Below are 12633 nucleotides of genomic sequence, written 5' to 3' on the forward strand. Positions count from 1 at the left end.
TTCAATAAACCATATAAACATCTGATCTTCTATTAAACCCTTTCAAACTATCAAAAATGTTTTTATTTTTAAATGTTAATGTTTTAAGCAATACCAGATTTCCGCCACTAGATGTCGCCAAAACAAATATATTCATTTTAATATCGGAAAATACATTCATTTATTTTTTCCCCTTATAGCTTCAACAAACAACAGTAACATACTTTAACAGTCACCTATAGCGTTCTGTTCCGTTCTCACAGATAGCAGGACCGAACTTCGGACTCCCACATCCTGAAGGCTCCTCGTGGGCGGAAAAGCTGATCATCAGTTCAAGGAGATGCAGGTGGGCGCGTGCGTCGAGAGGGCATTCGGTTATGAACTTCTTTAGAAATAAAAGAAACTAAATTACATTTCAAGCTTATTCGATTAATTTTCCAGAAGACACAATACGGTGCGCTAAGACATGGACTGATTGGTGAGAGTGGAGATGACTCATTAAACAAAACAAAAAAAAAGTATTTTGAGGAGACGCATTTTTCTTCCTGTAACTTCTTTGCGTGGAGACAAAAGGTTTTGAAAGTCACAACTTCAGCCTGCCGCGAATATCTGTAAGTTTTGTACTTTTTATTCCTTTTAAATGAATTCATTTCAATCTTTTGAATTTAGTTGGAAAAGTGACAACAGTTGTGGTTGGCATTCTTTTAGTTGATATAAAGTTTTGAAAAAGCTATTTTTTTTGGAAACAAAAACAATTTGGAAACGGTTTGTAAAAATTGTTTTTTATTACTAATATTTTTCAGCTGTTTTTAAGATGACAGATCAGATTTTATGCTGACGGTTTTGTGGATTAAATGTTACATTTTGTCACTGAAGTGCAACCAAAGTTAGTTGTATTTTTAAAGTAAATATTACACACAGGAAAAAAAATCATTTTAACAAAAAAGAAAAGATAAATTAAAGAGTCATATATATAATACCAGCAGGAATACTAAATAAAAGTGATAGTCTACAAGGTACAAAAGAGGAAACTTTAAAAAAAGATATCTTTACCTGTATTTCCATATTACTGATATCTACAGCGGCTGTGTCTAATGTTGGAGAGCGCTAAAGTTGTTCTGCTTTTAGATGTTGAATAAAACTATAAAGGAAGTGTTTTAAAAACTCTTGAAGAGTGTTAACCCCTGCACCAGCAAATATTTCTGTAGCTCTTCGCCATTGTGGCCATTTAGTTATAGGTTACCTGCAGCTGTGCCGGCTAAAGAGGAGTCAGCTGAGGCTTGCATAAAATATGTGATGACTGAATTTGAATGAAACCAGCACACAAGGGTTTTAGCCTGAGCTTACAGTAAAAAGTGCTGTCTATAGATTCTCAGCTCATTTGTCACAAATCGCATGACCAAAATATGTAACTTTCCAACTGACAGGAAGCTCGGTGTTAAAAAGCGTAAAGGCTGCTCTACAGATCAGCACCATTAGCATAACAGTGGGGCAAAAAAAAAGTATTTAGTCAGCCACCAAATGTGCAAATTCCACAAGCAAGTATATTGCAGATGAAACGTGGCATGACAACCCCAAACACACTAGCTAACAGGAGTGGCTCCATAAGGAGTATCGTAAGGTCCTGGAGAGATGTAGCCAGTCTCCAGATCTCAACCCCATAGAAAATCTGTGGATCAAATTTAAAGTCTGTGTTGCCACGGCACCAAAACGTCACTGCTCTAGAGGAGATCTGCATGGACGAATGGACCAAAATACCAGCAACAGTTTGTGAAAACCTTGTGAAGACTTACAGAAAACATTTGACTGCTGTCATTGACAATATATCGCAAAGTATTTTTTTTTTGTGGGTTAGCTGCGTTTTCTGGAACAAAAGTGTTCAAAATTTCCTACTTGCGAATAACCTCTTTTACAGTCCTATTTAGCTTAATCTGTTTGACCCCTTGAATAGTTTCATAAATGGAAAACTAGACTCTCATTTCCTGTTTCCCCTTGTTCCCTTAATGTCTTGCTTGTTTGTTTTTTCTTTCTTTTTGATTCTCTTTTGCTGAAGACATGTATATATTTTGGTTTGTTTAAAAATAGAGTGGTTGCCAAGTGCAGAACTAATACTAAAGTGTGAAGTGTGCAGTCACAGGTTTGGTGAGAGTACATATGTTGAAAAGATTCCGGAATGAAGCTACTTCTACTTTAAATGCCATCCTCTGGGTTCTTCTCCTGGTGCATAGATCAAGAGAAGATCCACTGAAAAGTAATGATTTTTTACGTATTGCACAGAAGAAAATAGAGAAAGCAGCTGATATATGAACAGATTATCCGAACAGTTAATTCAAATTCCGTTGTAATAAAATTGTTAGATGAAGGAAGTAATTCAATAAAGTTTGGAAAAGAGTTTGTGGCCGAAACTCAAGACAACTGGAAGTATGTCAGCATTATTAGCATGACAGAATATCTGTTAAGGCACTGTCAAATGTGTTTGTGCAACTGGTCAACACATAAGTCTGGGGTGTAAACCTTCCGCGTGAACTGTGGTAAAAATGAACTGACTTTTTGACAAATATATGCACCCAATATGTTTACCAACTACCGATTGTATTTCATATCTCATTCATGTTGGTATTCTATTCATACACATAGTAATGTAAGTTCAAGGAAGAATACAGAAATGCATAGTGCTTCAGATTGCAAAAAGCAACAGATGAATTCCACAGACTATAGCAGAAGCTCATGCACTCACACACTGGTTTTGCATATGAGGTTAGATTCATTTTTGTCCATCGTAAAAAGGTTTTTTACTTGTAGTAAAAAGCTGCTTGTCTGTTTAAAAAAAGTGGTAACTGTAATGAAAAAAATGTGTATTTGAAATAAAATGTCAGTGTGTAAATAGATTCATTACTTGTCAGAAAAAAAATCCTGTTTGTAAAAAATGCTTTTTTTTTTACCTGTAATAAGAAATTTGTGCGTCATCAAAACTGTTTTGTAACCATAAAATTTTTTTCTATCATAAAAAGGCATTTTCTGTGTCAACCAATCAGTGATTTGACAATTTTTGCAAAAAAAACAAAAACTGTTATTTTTTATTAAACATCCACATTTTCATCATCAAAACACAGTCAAGTTACAAATAAATGTAGTGAATTGTTCGTATTGACAAGATTTTCACTTCATAAAATCTGTGACATCATATCCGGCGTTTAAAAAAACGAAAGAAAAGTAGTGACCACGTTGTCTGAATTGCTTTTAAAATCCAGGGTGCTATATAGTCCCGCACTATGTAGTTTTTTTTAGTAGTTAGTGATTATTGTGGGAATTTGGACAAAGACTTAGTCATATTTGTCCGAATACCACTCCTATCTCTTTTTTTTAACATGTTCTTGATAATCCTATTTTTTTTTCATTATATTTTTTTCTGTTGTCCAAGTTATTAACTGGTCAGTCAAGATGCCCCAATAAAAGGTGGTCTCATGACGAACGCTCAACACGTCTGACTGATTCACCCGAGTCCACTTTCAAGTGGTAGGGGTGTGGCGAGACAAACGCGCTCGCTCCTGATTGGCGGGACTGGTTTCCATGGAAATGCAGACTCGGGCCAACTCGGACCAATCGCTGCTTACCGATTATTTCTGGGTCCAACATGAAAAAAAAAAAATGGCTAATGAATTTACCTTACTTTGTAGGAACCAGAAGTTAGCCGTTTTCTATGGGTGATGTCACTTTCACTCTGTCCAGTTCTCAATGCTTGTAAATGAAATCTATACTGCTCTCCTTCCAGAAAATGTTGTTGTAGTTCATCCGTTGGTGCATCCTGTCAGGGCACTCCACGGTGAATCAGCTGTCACTGGTTTGCACAGGTGGTTTTACGGCGGATGTCCTTCTTGACACAACCCTGTATTTAATCTGGGCTGGGGACCGGCTCAGGGACACCCTGTGGCTACATAGTTAGCATGAAGGGTCTTGTCACAATGGATGAAACTCATTGCTCTCCCTGGGAAGCAAATTCCAGGTTTTAACATAAAACATTTAATATTTTTTTTCAGTTTTAGAGGCATTTTGAAGTATTTTTTTCTATTTATTTTTTAAATAGTTTGAAGCTTAATGTTCTTTAGCTTCAGCACTGATCATCCATTATTTATTACTTCCAAAATTTTTTTGAAAGCCAAATGTTGAACATCTTTTTTAGATAAATTACATCCGGTCTTTTCCTGACATTAAGAGAAAAACTTCAAATAATCGTTTCCTAATTAACTTTATCTGCAAAACCACAAAAAAAAAAAAAAACGAGAGCGTCATCGCAGCAGAGCTTTTGCCTGGGTCACGTTTTGTCTTTTCAGTGCCAGATTCTAACACTAAGTGACAGACAAACTAGAAATACCTTACCCATTATCCGGAAAGGGAGGACACAAAAACATTTAAATTAAACATACACAGAGTAAGCAAAAGGCACACGCAGAACCCAGTTTACAAGACACTGCAAACCGCCTCATTTGCTGAAGTGTTGTTTTCTTTTTTTTTTTTTTAAACGTTTTCTGCAAAGAGCAGGAACTTATTAGAAATTCGCCTACGAGCTGTGGGCGGACTGTTGCTGAAGTCAGGCTTCTCTAATTTCCCATCAACTGTTTGTTTAAACTCTCTAGCTTATAGCACCTCACAAGCTCAAGCTAACATTAGCATAGCCACACAGACAAAAAAGTGAGAAATACCAAAGCTAACCAGGTGTAAAGTTTTGAGTAAGATGGCAGCACAGACAAAGAAGATGAAGACATTAGTGGATCTCTTTGTCTGCAAGTGGATGCATCAGAATTGTAGTGGAAAAAGGCGACTTTGGCCCTCCTATGGCAGCAGCTGCTTCTCAAAGCCGAGGCGTTTTAAACCATTCTATTGGATCTGCTCTCAATCCAATACAATTACTCAAAAATCAAGTTTTAATCTTAAATTATTTTATATATAATCATCCATTATAAGGAAAATGCTACAAGACCATGTCAAAAACAGGATTTTCACTTGAGTGGGTCTTTTTAGTGTTGAATGCTAAAGTTGTGAACAAAGTCATTAGTCACAAAGTCAATTGACCAGATCTGTGAATTTCTCCGCCATAGCGCAGCACCTGGACTTTCAGCAGACAGACAGAAGCTGTTTCTGTCTGCGAGTAAACAAACATCTCTAATCAGGAACTGCCCCGACTGTACCAAAACAATCCGCCGATGGTGCGATAAACTGAGCCCGTTGTCATGGACACCTGCATTCCTCCCCTGCCCATGACCTTCACCACGAATTCAACGCCTTGGGGACTCTTTCTTCCAGGCTCCCCTCGACTTTGCCTTGGAGCGCTGTGCGACCACGCACGGCTGCCACCAGGCTGGACGTGTGGGAGTCAGTTTGTGAAGCTTTTAATCTCGTGAAATTAATGTGCTTTGAATGTTGCTTGTACTTTAACTCATGCCACCCTACTGCGACGCGGGCTGAAGATACTTGATTTTTGACATCTTTCCTGTACCCTCATGTGTTTTCTTTTCTGGGTCATAAAGCGCCGTCCAGCGGCTGCTGCCCATCACTGAGAGAATTTCTCCATTGTGGGAGTAATAAAGGAATTCTGATTCTCTCCATATGGCACTGCCTGCAATCCCTGTGACTGGTGACCAGGGCTCGGGTAAGCATGCTGTCGGAGGCTCTGAGAAGAGGAAGCGATTAGTTCTAAAAAATATTCGTATTTTTTTAAAGGGATAAGAGTTTAAAAATTGCTCATTTAGACATTTTTAATTATCGGAGTATATCTGTTTAAGAAACTGGGGAAAATGTCAAGTATTCACCAGATAATATTCACAATCCAAGTTCAAAGCAGCTGATGAGAAAACTCTGATGACCCAGTATTCTAGCAGCATTTAAATGCATCACTTACGGATGAATCTTTTCTCTTTGAGACATGAAGAGTCTCACCATGTGGTTTTGTTTATGCCTAACAAGCGATTTGTGGGGCTGCACAGTGGCGCAGTGGTTAGCGCTCTTGCTACCCCGCCTTTGCCCATCGGCGGCCGGGTTAGGCTCCGGCACCCCCGCCACCCCAGACGGGACAAAGCGTTCAGGAAGTGATTTGTGTGTGATTTTTGAAGATTAGTGCATGTGTAAATTGTATTTTTTTTATTTCATAATTTTACAATGTAAAATATATTGTACAAATTACAAATCCAGAATTAAGCACGCACAGATCCAAAATTACACAGAAATCAATAGTTATACACGCACAAACTGGGGTGAGTCCATTTTCTCTCCATACACATCTGAGAGTGCAATCATTAGTGAAGATGAAAAATCTTCTAATATCCCAGATTAAATACTTTGGCAGATTGATTCTGGAGCATTAAAGCACATGATTAAGACGTTCTTCAGGACTATCAACAATTCACAGAAAGTCTGAAACTTTGATGGTTGAAGCCCTAGGACCTGGTAATGTCCATCCATCCATCCATTTTCTTGACCGCTTCGTCCCTTTCGGGGTCGCGGGGGTGCCGGAGCCTAACCCGGCTGCTGAAAGGGCGAAGGCGGGGTACACCCTGGACAGATCGCCAGTCTGTCGCAGGGCCTCAATCACACGCTCATTCACTCCCACATTCACACCTAGGGGCAATTTAGAGTCACCAATTAACCTATGAAGCATGTTTTTGGACGGTGGGAGGAAGCCGGAGTCCCCGGTGAAAACCCACGCATGCACGGGGAGAACATGCAAACTCCACACAGAAAGGTCCCAGCCGGGAGTTGAACCGGGGCCTTCTCGCTGTGAGGCAAGAGTGCTAACCACTGCGCCACCGTGCAGCCCCCTGGTAATGTCAAAATGAAAAATACCACCATGTTTTATGTTCTATATGTTCCAAAACTTTCTGGTAATCTTTTCTCAGTGGGAGCAGCTACAAAGGAAATGGCGTAAAGTTCAAGAAGTAACGTTGCAACATACGTGGTAAAGATGGAACCCTCACAAAGATTAGACGGTCTGTACCAACTGGATGTGGATGGAGCTTCAGCAGCTAGCCTTTAGCACTAGCGCCTGGGTCACACCACTAAGATGAAAGAACTGAAAAGTCGAGTGAAATGAGTAGACTACTCTGCAGAAAAGGAATCTTCTTTCTGTGAAGGCTGTGTGGACGGCAAGTTGTCAAGAAAACCATTCAAGCCAGTGAGAAAGATATGTTCCAAATGCAAGTTGCACCTGTATCATAATGATGTCGATGGACCCATGCAGACTGAATTTATTGTCGGAGCAGAGTACTTTTTAACTATTATAGGTGACTACTCTCGATGCTGTAAAGTGTACTTTATGAAACACAAAAATGAGGTCTTCAGCAGATTCTAGGAGTTTAAAGACATTTTCAAATGAATGTGGAAGAATTTTAACACAAATGAGGATAAGCAATGGTGTTGAGTACATCAAAAGGGTTTCAAGAATATTTTGACTCCAGGCATTCATCGTGAGAGGAAAGTATCTCACCTCAGCATAATGGTGTTGCAGACAGAAAAGACAGGACATTGGTTGAAGCAGTGAGAAGCATGTTGTCGGTTTCTGTGGTGTACATACAGAACACCCTGCCCACATCTGTTCTGAAGAAAGAAACAATCGAACAGTGAGAGAGTGACAAAAAACTTGATGAGTGTCTGGTTGTGTTGCCTATGCATGTACCAGGTGAAGAAAGGAGAAAACTATACAAGAAAGCTGTTAAACTCAAGATTGAGGGATATGCAAACAATGCAAAAGGCTATTTGAGGAAAAGAGATTCTGATTCATCAGGGTGTCTTTTAAATTAATCGTACTTCAGCCAAAAGCAGGAAGAAGTCCTCCGTTAAAAAAAAAACAAAGAAATTGTGGTCACAGCTGAGAAAGATGATATCACTGTTGCAGACGCAGCCAAAAGGGACGAAAGAGTTTGAAATTCACAAAAGAGACATGTGGATATGAGTACGCTGATGTGATGACTGCTGATCATTATGCTAATGTGTGTTTTGTCACAGAACCAAGTACCGACAAAGAATCGCTAGCTGCGTTTACATGTGCAAAATGTCCTTGATCAGATCGGATTAGAATAGAACTGTGCACATGTGCCTGGAAAAACTTTATCTGATTGAAACAAATGTTTACATGCGCCACACTTCGGATTAGAATAGATCTTTTTGACATCCGCAGAACTGTCTAAAATGCAGAAAATTGTCGTAGAAGAAGAAATAGGGAGTTCCTTTGTAAACAAACAAAAATGCTGCATAGAGCGAGATGATCCTCTGAGTGTGTTTTCATTTTTATCATTAATAATTCAAGTGACTGTTCACTCATAATATTCTAAATCCGTGCGGGCAATGGAGCAATAAACATCTTGGCTGTATGTAAATGTGTAGGAATAACACCAGCCTATATTTTTTTCTGGACTGATTGGAAACATGAATTCCTATGGTTTTTGCGAAGAGCAGCCGATCGATCCTGTTCACGCTCCAAAGAGTGCCACAGCTTCTATGCATGACGTAAAATCAGCGCAAAAATGACACATGATCGGAATGGATTGTTTAAATGCATCATGATCAGATCAACAATCTACATAACCCAACTATGTTTATCGAAAGGGAATTTGGATCACCACGAGTCTGGTCTTGCCAGAGTATTCTGAATTGCGTTTTTATATGATGCGTTTATTCTGATCAGGCATTTATTCCGATTACTTGTGTCCATGTAAACGCAACTACTGATGAGCCCCAATGCAAAAGAATGACAGGATGCAGCTGATTTAGGATATCAGTCACTTTTGGAAAAGGAAACGTGGGGTTTAGTGGAGCTACCAAAACGCAGAAGGCTCATAGGGTCAAAATGGATGTTCAAAATAAACCATCAAAGTGATGGAGAAGTGGAGAGATATAAGTGCAGACTTGTTGCCAAGGGATACTCACAATTGTACGGTTCTTACCATGATGAAATGTTTTCACCTGTGGTGCGATTCAGCTCTAATCTGTACATTACTGCTGTTTGCCATTCAGAATAATCTATATGTGCATCAGATAGGTGTAATAACTGTATTCCTTAAATGGACATCTGGAATAAGAAATCTACATGAAACAACCAGAGGGTTACATCAAACCAGGGGAGGAACACCTGGTGTGCACACTAAAAAAAATCAATCTATGGACTAAAATAGTCTTTTCACTGTTGGAGCTAAACATTCAGAGTTCATAAAGGATCTTGGACTCAAGCAAACAGACCCCTGTCTGTTTGTGAAGTCATCTTTGGAGTTGGATGACTTGATCTTGATAACAGAACCAACCACAAGCGTGAAAAAGCTGAAACTGGTTCTCAAGAAATGCTACAGAATGAAAGACATGGATGAGTTGTCCTATACTGGGCTTTTCAGTTGTTGTAGACAAAGAGAAGAACTGCATCTTCCTTCAGCAGAAGCAGTACATCGAAGCAATCCTCCGCTACTACGGAAAACGCCAATCCTGTTTCAACTCCTGCAGATGCTCATGTCACTTTAAGAGGAAAGGATGATGATAGTAAACCCTTGAATGCAAAAACCTGTCACTGGTAGGGAGACTGCTGTATGCTACAGTGACCACATGGCTAGATATAGCACATATAGTGAATACTGTTTCAAAGTTCAATGCTAACCCAAATAGTGCACATCTGACCGCAGTGAAAAGCAGGAAACGAGCCACAGTGGTACTTTCAACAGCTGAAGCAGAGTATGTCGCTCTCATTCAGGCAGCTTAAGAAAGTACCTGACTGAGGAGACTCCTGAAGGACCTGGGAATGGATGAGATGCCAACAGTGATCCTGGAGGACAATCGAAAGAACGCAAAGAATCTTTAATGTAGTTCTGTTGTAAATAAGGCACTGTTTTGTTTAGCAAAGGGAGAAGATTATAAATGAAAAATAAGGGAAAATTTAGAAAATAATGTTGCTTGAAAAAGAAAAGATTAAAAGTTTCTGAAGTGAAGAGAACAAGTCTTAGTAATGTAATTTAATGTAAAAGTGCCTTAATATCACTGTTGGGGCCCAATCCGAATTCTTCCCTTCTCCCTTCCCCTTCATTTAGCCCTCCAAACGGAGCGTTATGAAAAACGAGTGTCTAATAATTTGGACGCCACTTTCGTTCAATGACGTCAGTCCGCTAGCATTAGCACAGAGCTTCCAGCACTTGAACATACATAACAGCGGTTTTATAACTTTAAAAAGGTCATTCTACAACCAAAAGTAATTATTTACATTTAAATGTAAAAATCTCTGCTTCAGAGCGCACCCACATGAAGAAAAGCGTTTCTCAGCGCAAAAATGTTTAGCCTCTTGCGTTTGGAGGATGAAATTTAAAAAATAATGATCCCAGACACGGGAAGAATTCGGATTGGGCCTTGAAGTAAGTGGGAGTGTTGTGTTGCAGTAATTTCACAACGAATGTTGCAAAGAGTGCTATACTGCCACCTACTGTTTGGATGTACTTTCTGTTCTGTGAGAGAAAATAAAGACGACTAGTATTTGAAATTATAAAACAGAAGACTGACTCCTTGGCTTTCTTGGAGCCTCTGGAAAGCTTTGTATTTTTATCCAACAAGAAGTAACAGAATTACTCACCTTGAGGTGTTCAGATTTCCCGGAGGTTCTTTTTAATCATTTCAGTGGTAAACATGGACTCATGAAGGTCACATCTCCAACAAAGATGTCATGTTGTGGCAAGATTAAAGTAACACTAGGTTTGTATATTAACTAACTGCATGTTTGTTCCTGATTTTATTGCAGGTTGAAAACCTCCTCAGCATCTATGGAAAAGGGAAAATACCGAGCAGTGATTCTTCTCGTCATTGTGGGATACTTCTTCATAACTGTCTTTAACATATTGCCACCTAAAACCAACTGGGTCAGCCCAAAGCCAAAGCCTGTTCTGCCTCTACGTTTAATCTCCCAGCAGAGCATCACTCCGCTCCCCAACACCAAGCACTTCCTGGTGTCGGCTTTCATGGACCAGAGAGTGAAGGGCTTTGACATCCGCATCATAGGAATATTCAGAAGAGACTCCATCCATCCTCTTCATTGCATTTTCTTCTGTGCTGGATTTTACAGTGAAACCACTTCTGCATCAGTTCTACTACATTCTGATCACTTTGGTTTTCCCTTCGGAGCTACAGATGTTTTGTGTCGCATACCTGAAAACTGTGATGCAACTCATGTGACTCTTCTGACCCAACCAAGTCCAGTTAATGTATCTGATCATCTATGGCTGCCAATAAGAAACAAAAAGACCCCCAGCAAGGAGAACAGACTGAACTTCACTGTCTGCATCTCAAACCTCTTTGGAGATTACAACAATGTGCTTCAGTTTGCACAAACTCTGGAGATGTACAAGTAAGAAAATCACTTTGTAAAGGCAAGAAGAACTCAATGAAACTGATTCCAGTGTCCAAAATAAGTTTTTTTTTTTTTTTTCTCTAGGTTGCTTGGTGTGAACAGAGTGGTGATCTATAACACCAGCTGTGGTCCTGAACTCGACCGTCTTCTGAAGTTCTACAGTCAGGAAGGTTTTGTAGAAATGGTTCCATGGCCCATCGACAAGTATCTGAATCCGTCTAGAGGCTGGAACTTTGCAGAACATGGAGGAGACCTGCACTATTTCGGCCAGCTCACCACCCTCAATGAGTGCATGTATAGATCCATGGAGCGTTCACGCTACGTCCTCCTGAATGACATAGATGAGATCATAATGCCATACAAACACAACAACCTGAACGCTCTAATGGATTCACTGCAACCACGACATTCAAATGTAAGTTATTCCACATGCATGTAACAGACAAGTTTCCTCCTTTCTGTTTATATCAAACTCTTGCTGTTCTGTAGGTTGCAGAGTTCCTCATTGAAAACCACATCTTCCCCAAGAAACACTTTGAGCCAAGTGGAAGATTCAATTTTTCTCGGTGGAACAAGGTGCCAGGAATTAACATTCTGGAGCACATCTACAGAGAAAGCCCTGACAGGAAGATTTATCACCCACACAAGATGATAGTTCAGCCAAGGTAGGCTGGGTTACAAACTCTTGGAGGTGTTGATTGATTCTATGAGAACCCTGCTGCTACCGACTGACCAAGTTTCATATAAACCATAAAATCTAGATTATCTGTGATACATACAGTTCAAAATGACATTTACCAAGACTTTGTACAGTTCAAATAGTTGGCTGTCTGAGAATTCTGTTAATTATCCAGACTGGCTGAATAAACAGGGTTAATTGTTTTCTCTCTGCTTTCTCATTCTGACAACATCCTTTTTATTTTCATTTGGTCCTAGTTTATAGAGGAAGCAACCATCTGTCGCTATCCTTGAAATCTGAACCCAGCACCTGTCTGCACAAGAAGACCATGTTGTGAGCTCAGTCTTTTATGTGGACAGAGCATCCAGGTTGATTATGTTTGCGTTCCAGCCTGATGTTTTTGGTTCATGGAGCAACTGAGGGTCACAGGAGAGGCAGAAACTCTTGGTTCATCCAGGCCCTAGTCCTGGAAGAGTCCAAATATAATAATAAAAAGTCAATTTCTGAAGTAAAGCACTTTAAAAAACAAGCATTTAGCAGGGAGTGCCTTCTCCTTCTTTTCCTACTGCTTACTAGCGCATGTTGATTGATTGATTGATTGTTTATTTAAGAC

At 39.6% G+C, this 12633-nt stretch overlaps 1 protein-coding gene across 1 annotated transcript in view; it reads left to right on the top strand.

Moving 5' to 3' along the window:
- Positions 1-12633, top strand: part of LOC112146895 — a 48841-nt gene that overhangs the window by 32179 nt on the left and 4029 nt on the right. The window contains exons 2-4 of the mRNA XM_036209911.1: positions 10736-11338; positions 11426-11756; positions 11831-12006. Of these exons, the coding sequence (XP_036065804.1) occupies positions 10758-11338; positions 11426-11756; positions 11831-12006 (1088 nt within the window). The 5' untranslated portion in view covers positions 10736-10757. The remainder of the gene's footprint in view (positions 1-10735; positions 11339-11425; positions 11757-11830; positions 12007-12633) is intronic.

This window comes from Oryzias melastigma, linkage group LG22, assembly GCF_002922805.2.
Source record: "Oryzias melastigma strain HK-1 linkage group LG22, ASM292280v2, whole genome shotgun sequence".
NCBI lineage: Eukaryota > Metazoa > Chordata > Actinopteri > Beloniformes > Adrianichthyidae > Oryzias > Oryzias melastigma.